The 23650-nt window shown below is 43.2% G+C and overlaps 1 protein-coding gene across 2 annotated transcripts in view; it reads left to right on the top strand.

Moving 5' to 3' along the window:
- The first annotated feature begins 1490 nt into the window (after positions 1-1490).
- ADAM33 (ADAM metallopeptidase domain 33) overlaps positions 1491-23650 on the top strand; it is a 35597-nt gene continuing 13437 nt past the window's right edge. Inside the window, exons 1-2 of one of the 2 annotated variants that reach the window (XM_074229996.1) lie at positions 1491-1810; positions 18368-18447. In XM_074229996.1, the coding sequence (XP_074086097.1) occupies positions 1747-1810; positions 18368-18447 (144 nt within the window). In that variant the 5' untranslated portion in view covers positions 1491-1746. Of the gene's footprint in view, positions 1811-3342; positions 3480-18367; positions 18448-23650 lie in introns of those variants that run through there. The other variant, XM_074229995.1, reaches the window with a different exon arrangement.

Below are 23650 nucleotides of genomic sequence, written 5' to 3'. Positions count from 1 at the left end.
ATATGACTAAAAAATGAAGAACAGAAAATTTCCTAGTCAGTAAAATATTGAATTCAAATCATCAGGGAAAGGAGTTTCTTGAGCAAGAATATTTCTTTTTTATTTTTGCAAGACCATGGGTTAAGTGACTTGCCCAAAGACACACAGTTAAGTAAGTAGTAAGTATCTGATGTTGGATTTGAACTCAGGTCCTCCTAACTCCAGGGCCAGTGCTCTATCCACTGCACCACCTAGCTGCCCCAAGGATATTCTTAAAGGTTCTCTCACCAGGAAGGCAAAGTTTGAAAATTAAGGCCTTGGGTTCCTAGAGAAATGGAGTATTCCTAAGTGCCATGCTTCTGGAAGAGGGAATTGTCCACTTTGCTAACTGCAACAAGAAAACAAAGCCAAAACACGGAAGAGGCCATCCTTTGATATTATTAATGACAGTGCAGATCTGATGCAAGAGAGCTTCATTTCTGCCAATCTAGCAGTATCTTAAGGTATTTGCTTTCCTAGGGGAAATCCAAACTACCAGAACATCTTTTTTGTTTGTTTTTAATATCTTATTTATTTTTCCAACTACATGCAATGGTAGTTTTCATTTTTTTGCAAGGTTTTGAATTCTACATTTTTCTCCTTCCCTCCCCCTTCTCCCTGATAGAAAGCAATCTAATATGGGCTACACATATATAACCATGAACAGCATAAATCTTCTATGTAGGATCCTGTGGGAGAGTTAAGGAATCATGCAAATGTCAGAGTGTTGTCTCAGTGGGAACTGAATCTAGCTGAAATATTTTTTTGTCCTTTCTGATTTCTTTGTGTCTTATATATTTTACAGTGAAATCTCTACCTGATATGTGTATGTTAACATTAGTGCTTTTATAGGAGCTGGGAACCCTGTGAAACACATCTTTGGAAACCTAGACATGAGCTATAATTGGAAACTTTCCCAGAGTAAATTCTGGATGAGGGCAGTCAGCCAAAGTGTATATACATGATCCTCTTGAGTCGTTTGTTTATGTGAGCCTGGAGTCCTGTACGTGTGTGTATTGAAGGGTTGCTCTATACCATGGGTTATAGACATAAAGAACTCTGTTGTTGTTTTTTTTTCCCTTCCTGGGGCATGTTTCCAGGACCTGGCAGAAAGCCTCTGAAACTTGATTAATCAGTCCTGGTGTTTCATTTGGGGACAAATGTTGCCAATGAAAGGATGTTAGAAGACTTTCTGACATGAAGTTTGGGGCAAGAAAATGAAGACTTCTGAGCGGAGAACAGGTGGTGTTTTTATCACTGCTGCAAATTGAACAAAGATCTTGGAACTATCAACAGTCAAAGTGATATTTATAGGTGCTTTAAAAACTATATCATTCTTAGCTCTCCTTCCTATCCCCACCTGCTTTTCTGTTATTCAGAGAAAGAGGAAGGGGACTACAGAGAACAAAAAACCATTTTTGTACTTTTCTTTGTTTCCTGGGTTTTCAATAAACAAGTCTGTATTAGATATCTATTGTATACCAGTCACTGTGCTAGATTCTAAAGATGACAAAATGAAATGGGTTTTGCCATTAAGGAGCTCCCATATATATAGTGAGAAAATATGTACAAATATAAGGCAGGTTGAAAACAGATATAAGATAACTTTAGTAGAGGAGAAGACATCAGTAGTGGGGGAGAAACCAGGAAAGGCCTGACGGTTCTGGAGCTGTATCTTGAAAGAAGCCAAGGACTCTAAGAGGAGGTGAAAGGGAACACATTCTAGGCATGGAGGGCAGCCAGTTCAAAGGCATGGTGATGGGAGATGGAGCATCTTGTGTGAAGACCAAAGGTCAGTTTTGCTGAGCCACAGTGGAAGGGAGTTGGATTGAATGTGCTAACAATAACTTTGTGAGGTGACCAACTATGATGGATGTATCTGGAGATCTAGGGCAACCCTGGGAGATCTGTTATGGACAAGCCCATCCTCATCCTGGGGAAAACAAAAACAAACAAACAAGCAACAACAAACCCCCCCCCCCCCCGAATCTGAATGGCTACCATATCCACTTAAAAAAAACCTCTTATGTTTTTCCTATCTATTCCTGTTTTCTTTCTTTTCTCAGTCCTAATTCTTCATATACAAAATGACTAATATGTTTAAATGACTAAACACAAATGTTTATGTACATCTTTTACCAGACTGTTCATGCTGAGGGGAGGGAGGATGGAAAGGGAGGGAGGTAGAAAAATGTGTAACTTATAAATATGCAAGTGGATGAATGTTGGAAATCTTCATAACATGTAACTGGAAAAATACAATTTTTAAAAATGTGGACTGGAGCCCATTTGTGAAAATTTCTACAAATCATGTTATTGTTCAGTCCTGTTCAATTCCATAACCCCATTTGGGATTTCCTTGGCAAAGAGACTGGAGTCGTTTGCCATTTCCTTCTCCAGCTCATTTTCCAGATGAGGAAGTGAAGCAAACAAGGATTAAGTGACTTGGCCAGGATCACACAGCTTGTAAGTGCCTAAAAACAAGTCTTCCTGACTTCACTTCCACATCGAGCTGCCTTTTACATGCCATACAGAGGAGTTTTTGCTTGATCCTGGAGAGAAGAGGGATCCCTGAAGTTTAGCGAATGGAAGTCCTTGGATTATATTGGCAGGACCATCTAAGGCAATCAGTGGTGCAGTGTGAAAAATATTGGCTCTGGATTCAGAGAACCTGATTTCAGAACCTGCCATGATCTGAGCTTGGGGGAGTCATTTAAATTCCCTTGGACTCAGTTTCCCCATCTATAAAATGGGAGAGGAGGGTAGATCCTATGGCTTCTAAGGGCCCTTTCATCTCCACATCTATGACCCACACCACAGGGAAGGTCTCAGAGTGGAACTTTTGTGGAGGGACTTATGTGTACTGTTTCCTTCTTCTGACATTCAAAGCTCATTCGAGGCTTTACTTCTGTGTTCTAAAAAGAACTCTTTTAGAAGGAACTGGTTCTACTTTAAGTCCTGATGTCCTAGGTTCTAGGTTCTAATCTCTTGGAGTGAGGAAGAACTCCCTGCCCCCTCGGGGAGAAGGAAAGGGGGGAATCCTGGGGTCAACTCGGCCGGCCTGAGACAAGGGCCTGGGGTGCAGGGAGCAAGAGTGGGGCAGGGAGAGGGGCCAGGGCCAGCTGGGGGTTCTAGGCTGCGGCAGGCAGGGGGCGGGGGGACGGTAAAGTGGGGTAGGGCCCCGGCAGGAGGGCAGGGGGGCAGGAGTCCTGGAGAGGGAGCGAGGGATGGGAGGGGGGAGCGGGGAGAGTGAGAAGGGGCGGGGACTGACTGGTGAATCAGTCCGGGGTAGGGACAACCGAGGCGGGGGCCCGGGAGTTGGAGTCGGACAGGCATGGGCTGGGGCTCGGACGGGGCCTCGGGCTCGCCGGGCCCTGGGACGACCCGCTGGCCCCCAGGGCTCCTCCTCCTCTTCCTCCTCCTCCCTCTGGGAGCCGGGACCCGGGGCCGAGAGCAGAAAGGTGAGAAGGGGGCGGACGGGTAGAAGGCATCAGGGATGCCAGGGTCCGGGAGGAGCGGGGCTGGAGTGGAGGGCTGCCCTGTGAGAGGGTCCCAGGGAGAGGATTTGGGGGAGGGGGCTCGGGGCCGGGACAGAGGAGGACAAGGACCCCAAGGAGGGAGGGGGGGGTCGGCCAAAGCAGATCCCCAATCGCTGTCTCTGGGACAACCGGGGTCTTTGGCATCGGGGCTGACTCAGGCCCCCGCTTAGGATGTGGGTGTCTTTGAATCGTTAGATGAAAGCAGAGTCTTCTGGGGTCTGGATGCGGGGCCTGGGATTCTCCTGCCAACTCAAGAGGAGGGGGGCTGGGAAGGACCTCAGAGGCAGAACATGAAATGTCTGAGTTGGGAAAGGGCCTGGGAAGGGAGAGCAGGCTGGGAGGGAGCTTGGGACTCTGAACAATTCTACCAGAGAGAACAAACACTGATTTTTAAAAAAAAATTATTTATTTATTTTGAATTTTACTGTTTTCCCCCCTAACCTCGCTTGCCTCCACCCCACCCCCCCAAAAGGCAGTCTGTTAGGCTTTACTTTGGTATACATTGATCTAAGTTGAATGTGATGAGAGAGAAATCCTATCCTTAAGGGAAAAAAAAAATAAAGTATAAGAAATAGCAGAAATGCATAATAACATAACGGCTTTTTTTAAAATTAAAAGGTCTTTGGTCTTTGTTAAACTCCACAATTCTTTCTCTGGATACAGATGGTATTCTCCATCGAAGATACCCCCAAATTATGCCTGATTGTTGCACTGATGGAATGAGCAAATCCATTAAGGTTGATCTTCGCCCCCACTTTGGGAACAAACACTGATTAAGCTATTCCTCGAGATAGCCTATTTAGATAAGACTGGGTGGGGCCTTAGCTCCAAAAAACTGGGAGAGAAAGTGATTTGCCCTTAGGCTGGAAAAGTAAGATCCCTCCAGATTGGGGAGATCTTTGAAGGTCCACAAAAGCTTTACTTGGTTGGTGATCGAGAGTGGAGATGAGCTGAGTTCCAATCCCATCCCTGACCACTGATATATCACTCAACCTTACTAAGCAGTAGTTGGAGACTAATTTCTGCAGTATCTATCTTCTTAGATCAATTATGTATGTAATCTATGTAATATACATACAATAATGTATGTAAAATACCAGTTAAATGTTAGTCATTATTGATTTTGTAGGTTACACTTAAGTTTACAGTATAGTAAGTGAAAGACATGACTAGATATGGAGAGAAGAAGAATATTATGGAAAATGGATTGGAGGCAAGATGATTTGTTAGGAAGATGTTGCAATGGCCCAAGAAATTGAGGAGAAGGTGGATGAAAGAGAAGTGGACATGGACATAACAGGAACTTGGTAATTGTTTGGATAGAAGTGAAGGAGAAGAAAGAGTTGAGAGTAACCCCAAGTTACAAACATGGAAAACTGGGCAATTGATGATGCCAGACAGAAATAATGATAGCAGAAGGAAGAGGAGGTTTAGGAAATAACGATTTTAAGAAAGAAAGATAATTTGCTTAATTTGGAATATACTAAACTTAGAAAGAAATTTGAGTATAGAAGTCCCAGGTGGAGTGAAATTCGTAGGTCTGAAGCTTGGAAAACAAATATTGGAATCACTACAGAGAAATGATCATTGCAAGTATGGAGCAGAATGAGATTGCCCAGGGACTTCAGTCAGAAGGGAAGAGAGCTAACTATGGACCCCAAAACACCTTTAATAAAGTTAAAGAGAATGATGAACAACTAGCTGAGGAGATAGGGGAGCAGTCAGAGAGTCACAAAAACCAAGAAAATGTGCTGTTTGTGAAGCCAGGGGAATAGAAAATATTCAGCAGGAAGCGGTGGTCAGCAGTGTTTAAAGCCTGGAGAAGCTAAATGGTATGAGGACTGAAGAAGGCCAATCACATTCGTCAATTAGCTTAGGAGTGACTTGAGAAAAAGCAGTTTCAGTAGAGTGATAAAAACAGAAACCTGGCTGCTAGGATCTGGATATTAAGTCTGGTTTTGCTCTATTAAGTCACCCCCCCCCCCCTTTTAGTAGTTAAACAAACTGGCTCCATTAATTATGCGACTTTTTAAAAAATGATGCCCTTTGTAAAAAAAAAATCATCTGTAAAAATCATGCAGTTTCCTTCTCAACAATTTTGATTTGTGCATGGACCATTCATTCTCAGAAAGATTTTTTTTTATAAAGGAAAAAGTTGTCATATGTAAGTGTTGGTGTCTTCTTGGTCACCTTCTTTGGGTAATTAATAACATTGTCTGGAATTTTCTTCTTTCCTTTGAAATTCCCTCAGAGTTATCTTGAAAATCAAGACCTGGCTGCTTTTTAAATCATTTTATCTCCATGATTTCTTCTGTATTTGGTTAGATTTAACTACCCTTTACAAGAGAATATTCTTGAATGCCATTTTCTTTTTCTTACAAAACTCATAGGACACATAGTGGTCTTTCTACTGTCATTAATGATGAGAATAAATCACTAGGGTAAAACAAATCTCCAATAAGATGTTTCTTATGTAAATGTCAAAATCATATAAAATTCTCTTGTATAGCCAATTGAATACTTTGTCCAAAGATTTTCTGGTTACATTGTTAATAACAATAATAACAATATCAACAATTAGCTAATATTTTGAGATTTGCCAAGTGCTCTCTCTCTCTCTCTCTCTCTCTCTCTCTCTCTCTCTCTATATATATATATATATATATATATATAATACACATATGATATAATTTGATCCTCACAATAATCCTATGAGTTAGATACCATTCTTATCCTTATTTTGCAAATGAAGAAAATAAGACTGAGAAAGATGTGACATGACTCATAGAGCTAATAAGTGTCCAAGGCAGGATTTAAATCCAGGTCTTCCTCTCAGTTCAACTTTCTTATCCACTTTGCCACATGCAAGGCATATATGATCAAAAAGGGTCTCTGTCAATGTCATGTCAAACAAAGTCCAAATGGAAGGATTTCCTTTAGAAGGTGAAATCCTCCAGATGATCTGGTTTGGGGATCATTTGGGGAAGATTACATCAAATCTTTGTATCCTAGAGAGCCTCCTCAATGAGATCCATGATCACACAATTGAGATTGGTTTAGTAATCCATACAGCAAATACCAAATGGATGAAGACTTTCTATTGCCAAATTATGCCATACAAGTTGGAGAGGCACCCCCTCGAGTGAATTAATCCATTAGTACATATATTTTGTATAGATATTTCTGATGAACAATACAATTGACAGAAAAGTGAATTAGGAAGGCAGAATGAATCAGTTTGGGAAAATTACTAAGTGCTTTCAGTGACCCCCAAGCTCCTCCCAGCAATAATAGTCTACCTTTTCAACAATATTCCCTTGGTGAGGCTATTTTGTAAATTATGGAATATCATAATCTCCAAGGAATCAAAATTGCAGATGACTCAAAGGCTAGGAAGAGATACCTCTTCCTAGAGATACCAGTATATTGCCAAAGATGACTTTTTTTTTTTAACAAGTGATGTAAAACATTTCTCTGAGGATACAACTGAAGAGAGAGACAGACAGATCTTGAGGAGATAGTAAGTGATAACAGATGGAGAGGCTTAGTATTACAGTGGCACCCACAGTTTTAAAAGATCCAGAGAAAGACCTCTGGTAGACATCCTATGAAGGATTTATGAGAGGAAGCGGACAAGAATTGTAGTACAAGTTGAGAAGGCATAAATGGGTGCTGATCTGTACCAGTGAAGTGAGCAAAGTAGTAAGGCTAGATTAGATCTCTATTAAGTTTTCCAATTCTAAGTGGTATCTTTTTTCATCGAGGCTGAACCCTAAGAGAATTCACATGACTTCCTCAAAGGACTAGAGTAAGGGTAAAAAAATCCAGTTTCATTAATCAGACATTGAACATCCTCTAGAATCTGACTCCAATTTTGTCTCACTGTTTATTTGTTCAATTCATTCATCAACCACTTCTTAAGTACCTACTATGTGTAGGATCTTTACAGACCTGGTCCATTCCAAGCTCTCTAGGAGTTTTCATTTAGTGAGATTAGAGTTTGGAGATATATATATATATATATATATATATATATATATATATATATATATATATATGTATATCTACAGCAAAAAATAAGCATTCAAATTGGAATGTAATAAATCCATAGGAATGAAAAGAGTATTGTGGAACATTCTAAAAGAAAATTTTTAGTTAAGTGCTAGGGAGGGAGAAGGGAAAATAGAAACATTTTCTAATGGCAATAGAGATGGGAAGGTACTTTTTCTAGACAAGTGGAATAGCCTTGGAATGTGCAAAAGAGAAAGGGCGAGACAAAATCTAGAACAGCTAATGATTTTAGCTGATTAGAAGTTGGAATGTTTGGGGCAGCTAGGTGGCACAGTGGACAGAGCCCCGGCCCTGGAGTCAGGAGTGCCTGAGTTCAAATCCAGAGTCTGACACTTAATAATTACCTAGCTATGTGGCCGTGGGCAAGCCACCTAACCCCATTGCCTTGCAAAAACCTAAAAAAAAAAAAAGAAGTTGGAGTGTTTGAAGGGAGTAGTGTGAAATAAGACTGATTAGAAACAAAATGAATTAAGATATACTGAGAAGCGAAATTGTTGAGTAGGAAGAAATCTTTATACCAAATGTTACTGATAAAAGTCTGATATTCACAGTATAGAGGGAACTGATACTAATTTATCAAAGTGAGAGTCTTTCCTCAATAGATAAAAGAACAAAAAGATAGGAAGAATTTTTGAAAGAAAAAATTGTGAATTATAATGATTTTATAAAACATGCTCTAAATTACTAAAGTAAATTAAAGCAATTCTGAGATTTCATTGCACACTTTGAAAACTGTCAAATACTATTTAAAGGGGAAAAAAACCCCATGAACAGTTGATGTTAAAGGGTTGTAGGCAAGCAGGTCCACTAATGTACAATTGCTAGAACTGTTCCAACTTTTCAGAATGTCAGTTTGGCATGTTACATGAAAAGAAACTAAATGTTAATACCCTTTGATCCCATTACTCTACATTAGCCCTGGGATCAGAAGATCTGAGTTCAAATGCAGACTCAGACATTTGACACTTATTAGCTATGTGATCCTGGGCAGGAAAGAAAGAAAGTGAGAGAGAAAGAGAAATGCATCTGGGTAAAACATAAGCAGAATAAAAAGAACAATATATGAAATGAAACAATGTAAATGAAAAAAATGCTAAAAGGAAACCTGACTTAGTAACTGAAAACCAATGAAGCTCTCAGAGAACAATTATGAAATATAACTCTTTCCTTTGAGGTTGTGTACGAGGATAGAATGTTTGTCAGTTGAGGTTACTCTGTCAGTTGTCTTTGCTTAAATGTTTTTCTTTGTTTCAAGTGAGGATTCAATTTTGAAAAGGAAGAAGAGTGGAATAATATTTATAAAAATGACCATAAGGTAGAAACAAAACCAACAAAAATCATTACAGCTTATTTAAAAAAAAACTAATTTAAAAGACAAATTGGTGTAAGATTGAGTAGAGCCTTGAATACCTGGCTAAGATATTTGTGTTTTATCCTTCCTTAAAGCAGAGAATTCACTTTAGTCAGGACTGCATCTTAAGGAAATTATTTTGAAAGATGCTTGAAGGATAGATGGTAGGCAAGAGAGGCAAGGAAACTAATTAGAATATTATTGCAATCATACAGGCAAGAAGTGTTAAGGACTTAACTAGGGAGGAAGATATGCGAGTGGAAAAGATGAACCAAATTCAAAAAAATATTGCAAAAGTAGAATGGGAAGGATTTGACTCCTAATTGGATGGATCATGGGGGTGGGGGAGGGAAGGGGAAGGAGAAGTGAAAGCTGATGCGGAAGGAAGGGAAGAGTCAATTATGACTTTGAATGGTTGAGGCTGAGTAACTAAGAGGATGTTAGTGTTCTCTACAAAAATAGAGAAGTTTCAGGGAGGGGCAGATCTAAGAGAGATGATGATGGGTTCAGTTTGGAATCTCTTGAGTGTAAAGAGTCTACTATTCAATTAGAGATAACCAGCAGCCAATTGGATATTGAGAACTAGAGCTAGTAAGAAAGCTCAAGAGCCTAAAATATAAGTTTGGGAGATAGCTACAAGAGACATGTCAAATATGCTTCCAATACTCCTAAGTAGGAACTAAATTAAACCGTAATTGAGAAACATTTAACAAAATAAATAAAAATGCAATAGAATATTAATATGAAGCTTTCTAAGTCAATATGGGCAAGTGGGAGTCTTCCTTGATGTTTAACAATTACAATTTCTATTTGGGTTGGGTACCACTGGTCTACAACTCCCCAGTCTTACAAGTGTCACATCCCAAATGTGTACAGCGCCTAGGACAATGCTCCACATGTAGCAGCGTTCATTTTTATTTCTTATATGAAGGCGATCATTGAAGCAGTGAGATTGGATGAGAGAGAGCTCTATGTAGTCTTAAGTGGTCATTTGCTTAGTGGAAATCCCTTGCATTTTCAGTCCTCTTTGTGGTGTCTTGTCTTCTCAACCTTGCTGTGCCTTTACTCAAGGTCAAGGACAAGTCTTCTCTTCTCTTAAACTCCATAGCAGAGCTGGGCTCTGTGGAGTTCAGAGTCAGCATGGCATCATGGGAACTTCTTTGCATATGTATTAAGAACACCTGGCTTTGGGGCGGCTAGGTGGTGTAGTGGATAGAGCACCGGCCCTGAAGTCAGGAGTACCTGAGTTCAAATCTGGCCTCAGACACTTAATAATTACCTAGCTGTGTGACATTGGGCAAGACACTTAACCCCACTGCCTTGCAAAAAAATAAAAATAAAAAAAAAAACACCTGGCTTCCTCAGAAGCTTACTACCTGTCTGACCTTTGGACCTCAGTTATCTGTTGTCTAAAAATGAGGGAGTTGAACTGGATGACTCCTGAGGTCATTTCCAGATCTAAATCAGCTAGTAAATCCACCTGTGTGATTTTGGGTGAATCACTCCCTTCTCTGGGACTGAGGTCTGTTTTCAGTAAAAGGAGATTGGAGCAAATGAACACTAAGGTGCTTTTAAGTTCCCAAACCTATATGAGCCAGTAGTAGTATGGGTATGATGTCAAATGGGCTTGATTTGGAGTCAGAGGCCATGGGTACAAATCTCAGCCCTGCCTCTTACTCTTTTGTATGGTCTTGGACAAATTACAAGTCCTGTGTATAATTCTATTTACCTTATTAGAGTTTTGCGTATTCAGAAGATGATTCTGGTCATATACAGATGGAGGTCTAGAGACTAGTGAGGAGGTTGGTGATGAAAGTCCAGGCCTGGGGGGTCTTCCCTATGTCAGCCCCTCCCCCATTCCTGGAGCTTCATTTCCATCCTCCTTCAACCGGATGGGGGAGGGAGAGAGGGTCAGGGGTTAGGACTGAGAGCCCCAAGGGCCTTTGGTGGAGCCTGGGAATGATCTGGGGATGCCCCTTCCTCTCCTGGCTTCCCTCCCTCCCTCCTGTCACTTCCCAAGGAGAATCGAATGAAGTCATTGCTCAGAGGGTCGATTTTAGACAGTTCCCACATCTCCAACACTCCTCCTCCCCCCTAGGCTTTCTGGAGCCTGACAGAAAAACACTGAAGGGAAGTTACTGCATTCTCTTTTTCTCTGGGCTTTGGTTTTTAGAGGGAAGTTTGAGTTGCTTTGAGTGGGAACAGGACCCACAGGATTGGGATTCTGGTGACTGGATGGCTTTAGTTGTCCTATGTTCTCACTTCCCCAACCCCCGTTCATTTTGCTAGTCTTTTCTCCTGAGCTGGGGCTCATGTCTCTCTGCCCCTGGGCCTCTAGGATTTGTATTTAGTTTTGTTGTTTCTTCCTCTCTTTGAGTATCCCCTTCTCTCTGGGGTTCTCTGTATATGTTTTCTTTTTTCTCTGCTCAGTTCAAGTCCCTGGGGATCAGGGGAGGGACACACTCTTCCTGCCAGATGTGGACATTGGAGGTGAAAAGGCCTTTGGGAGTAGGGATCAGACCATCCCATCTAAGTATCTCTTACCCACACCTCCCTTTTGCTCCACCCCTTCCCCCCCAAATGGATTGCAGACCGGCAGGGAAGGGGTAGAAGTGTAAAACTAATACTGTTGTGGTTGGGAAATGTGTAGTGATGTCTCTGGGGTTCTTCAGGCTTGTGTCACCTGTGAAATCTTGGTCTGTCAGTTCTTTATTACTGGAAAATGAATCTGAATAGTGAGTGTGGTCAAAAGGTCCATCTCTACATGGAATAATTGATCACAGAATGTCAGTGCTGAGCAATCTTCTAACCTAAAAGCTCATTATTTAATATAACCTGAAGCCTATGGACTCTTTTTCAGAATAATGTTAAGTGCATAAAATAAAATTTGAAGCATTATAAAGGAACCAAATTATTAATCATGAACTTATATTATTATCATTAACTATTATTGGCATTATTAAAACTATAAAAATCACATCCAAGTTCATGGTAGGGACTCCTTGAGGTCCTGCCTCTTTTTGTAGTCCCAGCACTTATGTGGTGCTTGGCCCATTAGTTAGTGCTTAATGATTGTTTAATGAGTGACTGATATCTATCCAGATTAAGAACCCCCATTCAAATGCAACTCCTTCATTTTAAAAGAAGAGATTGAGATCAAGAAGCAAGAAACTTTTCCAAGGCTGATAAGTCATTTCATGATCCCATTGGTTTCTTGGCAGAGATTCTGAAGTGATTTGCCATTTCCTTCTCCAGCTCCTTTTACAAATGAAGAAACCAAGGCAAACAGGGTTAGGTGACTTGCCCAGGGTCACACAGCTAGTAATGGTCTGAGCCCAGATTTGAACTCACCAAGGTGAGTTTCCAGACCTACCACTCTATCTACTGTGCCATCTAGCTGCTCCTGCCCAAGGTTACAGAACTCATTTGTAGAGGCAGAACTAGTACTGGAATCCATGTTTCTCCCTCCTTCCAGTCTAGGGCTCTTTTTAATCCACCATGCATTTCATATTCTTCAATTGTGTTGAGTCTGAGTTAGATGATAATGAAGGTAATAATAATGATGATGATGATCACTCACATCTTTTCCATCTGTTCTCTCATGATCTTCATAACCCTTTAAAGAGGGAGGGAAGACAGACTTTATTATACCCATTTTACAAAGAGGGAAAACTGAGACTTGGAGGGAAAAGATCACAGGTTCCATAGTGAGTTAAAGGTGGAATGGACTTTTTTCCCTGCCAGGCAGCAGCATGATCTTGAGGACTCATATGATTCCTTGATGGGGGCTTCCTGAATCCTTCTTACTGGGGGCAGTCTTAGCAGAGGTACTAGGGATCCCTCTTGAACAGAACACAGATTATAATCAAAATAAGAATGCCTTTAGGACCGGAGTGGGAGCTCAGATTCCTGCACGGAGGAGGAGCTCAATGAATGGAATGATAGAATCAGACCTCCAGGTCCCTGTAGTCTATTTCTTTCTCTTCTTTTCTGTCTCAGTCAACCTTCCTTGATTCTACTGTGACTCCTTCCTTCAGTATGCTTGGCTTTTCTGCTAGCAATTCTCGGTATCTCTCCTCTTTCCTGCTCACATTCTACTTGGAATCATCCTTGGTCTCTGTCATATAACTCTTCTCCTCTCCTCAAACTCCCCATCAGATTGGAAGCTCCTAGCAGCCTCTCTCCACTCCCCTACAATTCTCTTGTAATAATTTTGTATACTTTCTAAATAAGATTGTTTTGTTTGAATTGTCTCCCTGGTTAGAATGGCAGCTCCTTGGAAGACAGCAACTGCTTTGCTTTTGTGTAGCAGCACCTAGGGCCTCACCCAGTGCTTTGTACAGTCATAGAAAGCTTTTTTATTTTAAAGTTTTTGCTAGGCAGTGCAGTGGATAGAGCACCGGCCTTGGAGTCAGGAGTACCTGAGTTCAAATCCAGCCTCAGACTCTTAATAATAATTGTCTAGCTGTGTGACCTTGGTCAAGCCACTTAACCCCATTTGCCTTGCAAAAAAAAACCATTGCACCCCCTAGCCACCCCCCCCCCATAGTAAGCTTTTAATAAAAGCTTGTGGATTGGAACTTTTTAAAGAAGGGGAGCTACACCTTTTTCATTATTTATATTCCCATCTTTGGGGCTCAATTGTTTGCTGAATTGAATTGATTTCTTCCCAATCTCTAACCTCTCTCCTGCTTCATCCTTTACTTATCTCAGACTGGATGGGGAACATCAGACCTTCCCCTCATCCCAATCAAGTCTTCTAGTCCTCAAACAAAAATCTTTCCATCTTCTGATTCCTTCTCCTTTCTTCTTCCTTCTTTTTCTTTTTATTCTCCTTCTCCTTGTGCCTATCTATAAACTCCTGTATCTAACATCTCTGAGATGGGAGGTCTTTACCAATTCAAAACTGACCAATTTGTAATTGTGGAAAACATAATAGCTAAGAAATTGAACTCTAAGTCACCTTAAATGCATGTTGGCTCTGTGACCTGGGGCAGATTGCTTAACCACTCTGTGCTCCAGGAAACTCGCCACCACTATAATTCAGAGAACATGTTGAACTGCATGGATTGAGTTCTTTAGACTGGTGAAGTCTTATTCCTGGATCACATACAAGGTCATGGGCTCATGGTCTGGAATCCAAAACCAAAAACAGTCTCTGCCTTCAAGGAATATACACCCATATAAGGGCAATATGAGTTAGATACCAATTAGCATAATCCGATGTTGAAGATGATAGGGACAAAGTGTGTGTGGGGTGTTGATCAGGATGGCTTCATTTTTGTTTTTCCCATGTCTAGCACAGTGACTGGTGCATAATAGAATCAACAATTGCTTGTTTTTGAAGAGACATGTGAGGGGTGTAATTAACTTTCCGCCTTCTTTACCCCCTAAAACACACACACACACACACACACACACACACACACACACACACACACACACATATACTGTTCAGACCCCACTGAGGATTCCTGGAGCTGCCTTCATGGAGGAGTTGGGAGCAGAGTCTTGGGGGGAAATGAAAGATTTGGACAGATAAAGATTCAGGACTTGGGGTGAGGGGGGAAGTCCATTACAGTGTGGGGGTGGGGCGGTGATGCAGAAGCACTGAAATAAGAGGATAAGACAACAAAGTGGAGGAGGGTGGTTTCCTTTGTTTGAAATATAGAATGACACATAAAAGGAAAGCTGTGTTCATTAAGACTAGAAAGTCAGAGAGGAGTCCCATTGTTGAGATCCTTGAACCAAAGGGTGAGGAGGGTTTTTTGCTTTTTTTTTTTTTGGTAGGCAGTGAGGAGCCACTGGAGGTTTTTGAGCTAGGGTGTAAATGGGTCCAATTAATCCAATTCATTCACTATATTTTGGAGAAGGGGGAAAATAGATATAGCAGATCAGTTAGGAAGTTATAAAAGTCTAAGTAAAAAAAGACCTGAAGAAGGCTATGGAGTAATACACTATCCTTCCACCTCCACCATTCACCTGCCCATCACATAACTTCCTTTGGGGTAGAAACAAAGGGTCAGTGAGGGGCATAGGAATCTATGTGAGAGTATAAGGGATCAGTGAGAGATTGGAAGGATAAGGGTTTTGTAAGGGGATTAGGGTTTTACAAGATGCAGACTCAAAGAGAAGATGAGGCAAAATGAGGGCAGGGCATCCCTAGGGCCATTAAGGTTTAATGCTAGAAGATGGGGTTCAGTGAAGGGATCAGGGTCCAGTGAAATGGTTGGGGGTTACAGAGTTTAGTTGAGGAGAAGGTGGGTTTGGGAAACCTGAGTTTTGTTCAGCTTTGAAGCAACCAATTCCTACAGCACCCCCCCCCCATTTCCTTTTCTGAAGCTTTGCATCCTGAGAGCTGGGAGAAGTTGGGGATGGAGGGAGGGAGGGGCTTCAGGCAGAGCACTGCTCTGAATTCCTCCTTTAAGGAGATGAGGTTATGGGGGAAGGGAGCAGCCACAGAGCCTTGGACTGGGCCCCAGGAGTTTTATGAGTTTCCTGTGTGAGAATGAGGCCGTTGATGTGAGGAGATAAGCTGAGGCAACCTCTGAGTTTATTTTGCCCAAGAAGCCTGGTTTGAATCAACTCCACATGCCCAAGGTGGGTGGGGCATCTCTCCTTCTTCCCTGGATTTTGAAGTGTGATGTTTGTGATCTAGAGAACTAGGGAGCAACTTAGAGAAAAATAAAGAGGCAAATACCTTACTTGGATATGAGGGAGGGAAATAACCCTTCCAATAAGGGAAGTCTTTCTGGAGGTAAGAGACTTTCCCAGAGATTCCTAGATGTATGTTGCCATCTAGGTGAAAGAGTTGAGCCGGGAAGAAGGTTGAACAAACCACTAAGGGCTGATAAATCATTTTCCCTGACCCTTTTTTGGACCTACTCCTAAAAAGCCTCCCAGGATGGCCCCAGTCCTCAAGAAAGTCAGTCCCTCTAAGTGACTGGGACCTGGGAAGTGTAATCCTGGGAGAAATGCAGAAACAAATACAGAGAGGTAGAAATGCTACATTTCTAGCATTCTGTCATCACCATTTAGGGGCTAGGATGCCATTCTTCCTGGAGGCCACTTTTTGGGTCTAATATACCAGATTTGATTCTACTATGTATTTCTAGACCTTGCATGCAGTTCAGCATCCCCAAAGTTTTATTCACCAGGTCACTTTCCTGATCAGTTGGGTATGTCTGCTCCTACTTCCACTATAGGACCCCTGTCCTTGAGTCTTGATTTGGTAGGTTCGGGGATATTATGGAAGATGTCTCATTTCTGGGTGCCTAGAGGGACAAGGGACAGATTCATGGAGACTCAGGAGACACTAGCATAAGCATGTTTTTCTGCCTCGACAGTGAGTGCTTAGGCTATAATGAGTTGGAGATCCCTTTAGGACATTCAGTTCAGAATATCTGGTAGGATGATGAAAAGAGTTCAAGAGAGAGAGAGAGAGAGAATGGGACTGGATATGTAGCCATGATTATCATCTGCCTAAAGATGATCATTTGAAATTGTGCTTGCTGATGGGGCCGCCAAGTTCAGAGAGGAGAGGGCTCAGAGTCTCAGGGCATCCCCAAGATAAGGAATTATGATCTGGATGGTGAGCCAACAAAGCAGACTAAAGATTAGTGGTCAGACATGTAGGAGAACCAAGAGAGGGCAGTGTTATGGAAACCCAGAAAGAAGAGGGTATCCAAGAATAGAAAGTGGTCTACAGTGTCAAATACTGCAGCAGACACAAATTTGGGAGTCTTTCTACCACACCCATCTGTTTTCCTCCCCTATTCCACTTGCTTTGTCTCAGACTGGATACTGGACTTCCAGCCAGGCATCATGACTCTGTGGATCAGTGGGAGAACTCAGATGGATAGAGGTTTAGTGGTGGGGGTTATAGAGGCTAAACCAAAAAGGGTGAAGATTCCAGGCATTTTGGTCTAGTGAGTAACTTCCTTTCTCCTGTGACTCACCAAGAGCCCTCTTAGCTTCCTTCTCTTCACACCCCCCATATCCCAATTGAGGGAGAGTCTGGGCCTGAGCCCCTCTTTCTCTCAGATCATGACATGGACTCCTAGGCTATAAACAACTTGGGGAGGGGAAGTGAGAGCACAAAAGGGAATTAAGCGCTATATAGACCCTTCCTCCACTCACATCTGGAGCAGCAGCTGCTTCCCCTTGGGAGGAGGGGTAGACTTGGTGTAGGGTGGAGGAGGGCTTGTGTGGGACTGAGGAAGGGCAATGTGGTGTAGTGGCAAGGGGATGGCCTAAATCCACAGTCAGGAATGCTAGACTTTCCTGTCCTTTGGGCCCTCCATTCCTAATCCCATACCCCTTCAGGGATGTCCCTATCTGGTTCTGTGTCTTTTCCAACATTTCTATCTCTTTCAAATTGTCTCTATTTCTCTCTCTACCTCTCTGTATTTATTTCTGCATATCTCTGTGTGTCTGTGTCTGTGTCTCTACCTCTGACTCTGCCTGCCTCTCTCTCTCTCTCTCTCTCTCTCTCTCTCTCTCTCTCTCTCTCATGTTCCCCCTCATTTCTGGTACTGTTTCTCTGTAAGTATATCTTTGTCTCCTAGTATCTCTGTTGCTCTTTTTTCTCTGTCTCTCACTCTCTCATTGGCTCCTTCTCCTTTAGTGTCCCCTTGTTTCTGGAACTGAATTTCTTTATATGTTTCCTGAAGTGTCTCTATTTGTTTTTCTCTCATTCAATGTTTCTGCCTCCCTCACAGTCTTTCCACATCTCTGTCCTTCTATCAGGTCAAGACTTGGAGTCAGGAATGTTGATCACTTTTCTCTTGAGGAAGAGATTGGGACTAAAAATGTTTGTTAGTCCTTATTTCCTTCCCATTCCCTCTCCCATCCACCAAGCAACCCTAAGCTTCTTCCTTCAGATCCATCCTTCAGAGTCATGGGGTGTAGGGGTGAGGGTGGGGGGGACAATTCTATCCCAAAGTTTTCCTTTTCCCCAAATTCCATTCATTCATTCTTTTATTCATTCAAGTAAACATGCATTAAGTCCATGTGTGCAGAATCTGGCAATAGGTAATTATGATGGTATTTTCTCCCCCTTTTTCTTAATTTCTCTCAGTTTCCTCTTTCTCTCTCCATGCCTTTGTTTCTCTTCCTATACCTTCTTCCTATTTTTATCACACACACACACACACAGACACAGACACACACACACACACACACACACACACACAAAGGATACAACACTCCCTTTCTTTCTGGACCTCTCCCTTCTCCATCTCCCCCCAGTCACCTTCCAGTAGAGAAATCTTTCTTGGCATCAAACCTTAATCCTTCTTGCTGCAAGATGGACCTTTATACTTTTACCACAGCCCTAGTCATCTCTCAGGAATCTCCCCTCACCCTTTGCTCTGTATCCCCCTCCCAGGACCTCCCTTTGGAGAGCCAGTCACCCCCCACTGGGTGCTGGGCAGCCGGAGCCGTCGGGAGATCACCACAGAAGAGACGGTCAGTGCCACAGCAGGCCCCCCCCCCCCTGGAAGGAGCCATATTGGAGGCAGGGAACTGGTTGGAATGACTTCTGCCCACATTTCTTGGGGCTCAAGAGGGCAACAGCTGGCATCTCTCACCCTCAGTGGGCACTCTGCCCATAACCATCCTTTCCTTCATTCTTGTTGGGTCCCAGCTGTTGTATGTAGTCCTGAAAACTCCCTGTCTCCACACCACTCCCAGAATTCTATGTTCCTCAGGGCCAACATGTTGTGATGACCAGAAAAGAGGGAAAGTCCCTCTGTTGTCTCTCTCATCTCTTTCTCTCTCATTTTCTCTTCTTAATCTCTCGTAGTATCCTAGGAAGCTTCTAAACTTCCTCTTCTCTTAGCTTTCCTCATCCTCTTCTTCTGTTTCCCCTTCTGATTCATTTTTCTTGAGGTTTTCCATCTGACTACCCAGGACTTTCTCTCATTTTGTGTCTCCTTGGTCTCCAGACCATGTACCATCCCAGAAAAAAGAGATGTGTATGTATGTCTGTGTGTGTGTGTCCATCTGCATTGTAATCTCCCTTCTTTAGGGTTACTCTTCTCTCCTTGGGGATGTTTGGCTCAGAGTCCATCTGTCCCCACCTCAGAGCAGAATTCCTAGTGGGAAACTGAGCCACAGACCCTTCCATCTCTATAGGCTGTGTAGTAGGGAAGCTTGGGCCAAGAAGGGCGGGGATTCAAGCAAACCAGAAACATGTGGATCTCATTATCCTGGGCCACCGCTGCACACACATGGAAGTCATTCCCAGCACCCCCCAACCCCCAGTCAGATCAGGTTCCCCCACCCACCACCCCTCCTTTCCCTTCCAGGAACTCGGCCCAGCCCTGACCCTGGCTGCTGCTGCTCCCCCCACCCCCTAACATACCCCTCTAGGGCAGGAGAATGTTTAGTCTCTCAAACAAAACTCCCAGGAATTCTACCCTAGCTCCCCCCAAACTCCCTCCCCTTGCCCCCTGTTCTGTGCCCCCAATATTGTCCCGCCCTCCTTCCATTGCAGGGAGAATCTCTTCACACACATCCCAGCCAGTTCCCACAACCCTTCCATCCCCGGGGACCTCCCTTCTCAGCTTGTCTGTCAACATTAACGCCTACCCCGCTTACAGGGACCAGATTTCTACCTTCCTCCTTATTCTGTACAGAGGCTCCAAGTCTAAAGAGAACAGCTTCATGGGTTATCACAACCAGACTGGATCTTGGAATCCATCTGGCCCAATCCTTGTATTTGACAAAGGATAAAACTGAGGCCCAGAGGGAAACTTTACCACAAGTCACACACAAAGTTAGGAACCCAAACCTAGATCTCCTTGAGATTCCTTGGCATAGATCTACCCTCTTATGACCAGGCAGCATTTCCTTCCTACTGTTTTTGACCAGAGAAGAAGTGAATCGGACAATCAATTCAGAGGGAAAAGAGGAGACAAATAGTCAAGACAAATTTCTTGTCCTCTCTTTTTAGGGACCAGGCTTAGAGTGCAAGGCCTCCCTGAAAGAGACGAGAACTTGGACTCCCAAACAAACTTCCTCCCCACCCCTAGCCATTGTGATCCCCTGCCTTCAGTTCTCCATTTCTTTTGATTATAGTGCTTACCTGGGCTCCTCCCCCCATCATGGGGAAAACTCAGAGTCTCTAGAGAGTTAAACATTCCCTTCTCCAGAGGATCTGATATGGTAACCTGGATTTATACCACTCCCCAGGATCCAATATGGTAACCTAGATCCATATCACTCCCTAGGCTCTAATATAGTAACCTGTATCTCTACCACCCTTAGGCAATTAGGTAGATAGAGTGCTGAAGTTCAAATGCAATCTCAGACACATAAGTGTGACCCTGGGCAAGTCACTTAACTTCTGTCTACCTCACTTTCTTCATCTGCAAAGTAGAGCTAATAATCCTACCTACCTCCCAGTGTTGTGAGGATCACAAGAAACAATATTTATAAAGTGGTTTTTTTTTTACAAATTTAAGAGCACTAATTAAATACTCTTTATTATTATCATAGTCTTAACCCTTCTACCAGCTGATCTTGGATAAACCCTTTCCAGCTGAGTGATCTTTCTTCTCCCTAGGCCTCAGTTTCAAAGATAGGGTTGAATTAAATGGCCCCTAAGGTCCCTTCCAACTTTGATTTTCTGTGACTCTGGTAGATCTCTAGAACTCTCCCTTCCTAGCTTAGGGGGTTGAGATGGGAAAGCCAGGTAGTGTTCAGGTTTATCAATTGTAAAATGAGGATGATTGCAGAACCTAGCCCTTAGGGCTGTTAAGAGGACCCAATTAGATGATATTTATAAAGTGCTTAGCATGCTGATGCCATATAGTGGACTCTAGATGGATGCTTATTCCCTTCCCTGTCCCCTCTCTAATTCAGCTTCCTCCAGAGGGGACTTCACAGTCTTGGGGGATGTGACTGATCTCTCTGTCAGTGGCCCTTGAATGCAAATGTCAGAACCACATACCTGGCAAAATTAGCCAAAGATGGCTGGGTTCAGTCAGATAATAAAATGGGAGATTGTTCTTGGTCCCTAGCATACTCTGCCTGTTGATAAAATTTAATCTGTGAAAATCAATTCCTTTCTAAATTTAGAGGTGGAGATAGGGAAGGAGTCAGAGGAGAGGAGAGAGAAGACCAGATAGTGCAAAGTGAAAAGGAAGAAACAGGGGAAAAGGGGAGACAGAGATTTGAAATTGGTCAGAGAAAGGGAAAGGGGACAAAGAGGAGAGGAGAGGTCACCCCTCAGGAACATGCCCACCCCCAGGGGATGGCAGGGCAGGACAGAACAGATATGGATCTGTGTCCTAGAGAAAGAATTTGTCCAGGGCTGCCCAGAATGGGACCATGAAGGACTGAGGAGTGACCAGACTGACAGAGGCAGGTGTGATCATCCCAGAGAAAGTGCAGATGGCAATGATGAAACATGAAACAGAGACATACCAGGAGAGAATGAGTCAAGATGAGAGATACCAGAGACAAAAAAAAGAGAAATAAGGACAGACAGACCATAATACACCTAAGGGAAGAGGCAGAGACTTGCAGAGTGGCAGAGGGAGAAGAGAGTGAGTGGGTAGGAATGAGGGGTGACACCATTTTTGGACTTTCCTCTCTCCCCCTTACTCCAGGGTACAGGTTTCCCAAAAAAGCCTTAACCAGGCTGGTGACCTCATCCTCTGGGCATTGGGAAGGGATGAGGGGGTGGGGAAAAGGGGGCTGGACTTGAAACTGTCCTGTCCTTTCCTTCAGCACCCTCAGCTGAGAGAGGAGGACCCAGGATCTAGTTCTGAGAGCTTTCACGGGAACTCACCAGAGACAAAGGCCTTCTGCCCTCTCCCACCCTGCCTAAGCAGCATGGGGGATGGGGGGTAGTGTATGATGCCATGAAATAGCTACAATAAACATTCCAGTCCCTGATGTCATGGTGAAATTTAGAATTATAGGACTCAAATGACTTTCCCAGGGTCCCACAGCCAGGAAAGGGGATAATATTCTGGTCCCCCTCCTAGCCAAAGGAGAGACCTTCCTCTACCCTCTGGTTCTGAGATCCAAGCCCACTGACAGGGAGCTATGGCAGAAGGGAATGAAGTTAGACTCGGGAGGAAAGAGAGAAAAGCAGCAATAGGAACTGAAGATGGGAGGATCCATCAGAGGGAAAGACAAAATGGTGAGAACCACAGACAGAGGATAGACAAGAAAACAAAGTAAAAGCCAGGAGAGAGGACAGAAAGAGGAGACAGGCAGAGGGAGACAGACAGCTAAGCAGAGGGAAAGAGGAAGGGAAAGCTCTATATACAGTTAGAAATGGGGGGGGGGCGGGAATAGTTTAAAAAAATAGAGAGAAAACAATGAATCAGTCTGAAAAAAATCTCTCCCAGAACATCATGGATGGATGAATGTTTCTCTTCTAGACATCCAGCAGCCCTGATTCCTGCGGTGGGGCATTCCCTAGGACCCCAGGAAGTTCATTTCACTCTGGGGTAGTTAGTGTTGTTAGTCTTCCTTGCAGCTGCCTCTAGGGTGCTTCCACCTCCTGCCCCCAGTTTGGCTTGGGGAACCAAGCACAAGTCTAAATTCCCATCACTCTTCTCCATGAAGTATCTTGCAGATTCTTGTTCATAATGCTCACCCCTTCTCCACCCCTTTCCCCCACTTTGAAGTCTTCTTCAAGTTAAGTGACTCAGGTTTCTTGGATAGTTCTTGCTTTGACTTGGCTAGGACCCTTGCCATCCAAGGAAGCTCCCGAGTTTGCCAGACTTTTCTAAAAACCATGGTGCCCAAGACTGAACAAAGTGCTCTGAATGTGTTATGAGGAGGGCAGAGATCAGTAGGACCATCACCTTTTTCTTTAAGGTCTTCCCCTCTTTATGCTGCTCAGAATTACATTAGTTCTGTGTGTGTGTGTGTGTGTGTGTATGTGTAGAGCAGTATTGACTCATTAAACTTACATTCCTTTAAAGCCCTCACATCTTTTTCCACAGAACGATGTCTGGCTAAGCCTTCTCTAGCCCCCATTTTGGAAGCTGACTTTTTAAAGTCTTAAGACTCAGCCACAGGAAAAGCAACTTGGCAAAGTGGATAAGGAGCCAGCCTGAGAATCAGGAAGATGGGTGTTCAAGACTCAGCTCTGACACATTGGCCATGTTAACCTTGGCAAGCCAATCTCACAGTGCCAGACAGCTCTCTAGGTCCAAGTTACAGAACACTTTTTCCATCAGCATTGATAGCAGGGCCTTCCTACACCAGCAAAATCACAAATCAAGATCAACCCCTTCCACCCCCAAAGGACTTCAATCCTTTTGTCCTTTTTGCTGCATCACTTACTCAGTACTTCTCATAGATAGCCTCATGCCTTCTTTGATATTTTTCTGGAGAACACAGTCAATATCTCCCTCCCTCCCCCCTTGGTCTCTCTGTCTTTCTCTATTTACCTGTCTGTCTCTCTTTCACTTCTTTGCCCCCACCTCTTTCTTTCCCCCACATTTCAAAGGTGTGAGAAAGACATTCATGGGAGAGACATAAAGAAGAGAGGGGAGGGAGAGAGACAGGAGACTGACCAGAGTGACCCAGTGGACCAGGCAAAGAAAGCTGAGTTTCCCTTTCAGAGGTCCTGGAGTAAATTTTGTTTACTTAATAGTGGGGAAGGGAGGGGGGGGGGGAGGAGCCATATGAGCTACGGAAA

The sequence above is a fragment of the Macrotis lagotis genome, chromosome 3 (assembly GCF_037893015.1).
Source record: "Macrotis lagotis isolate mMagLag1 chromosome 3, bilby.v1.9.chrom.fasta, whole genome shotgun sequence".
In the NCBI taxonomy this organism is placed as follows: Eukaryota; Metazoa; Chordata; class Mammalia; order Peramelemorphia; family Peramelidae; genus Macrotis; species Macrotis lagotis.
The sequence above is the reverse complement of the archived record's forward strand: the minus strand, read 5'-3'. Positions and strand labels throughout refer to the sequence as shown.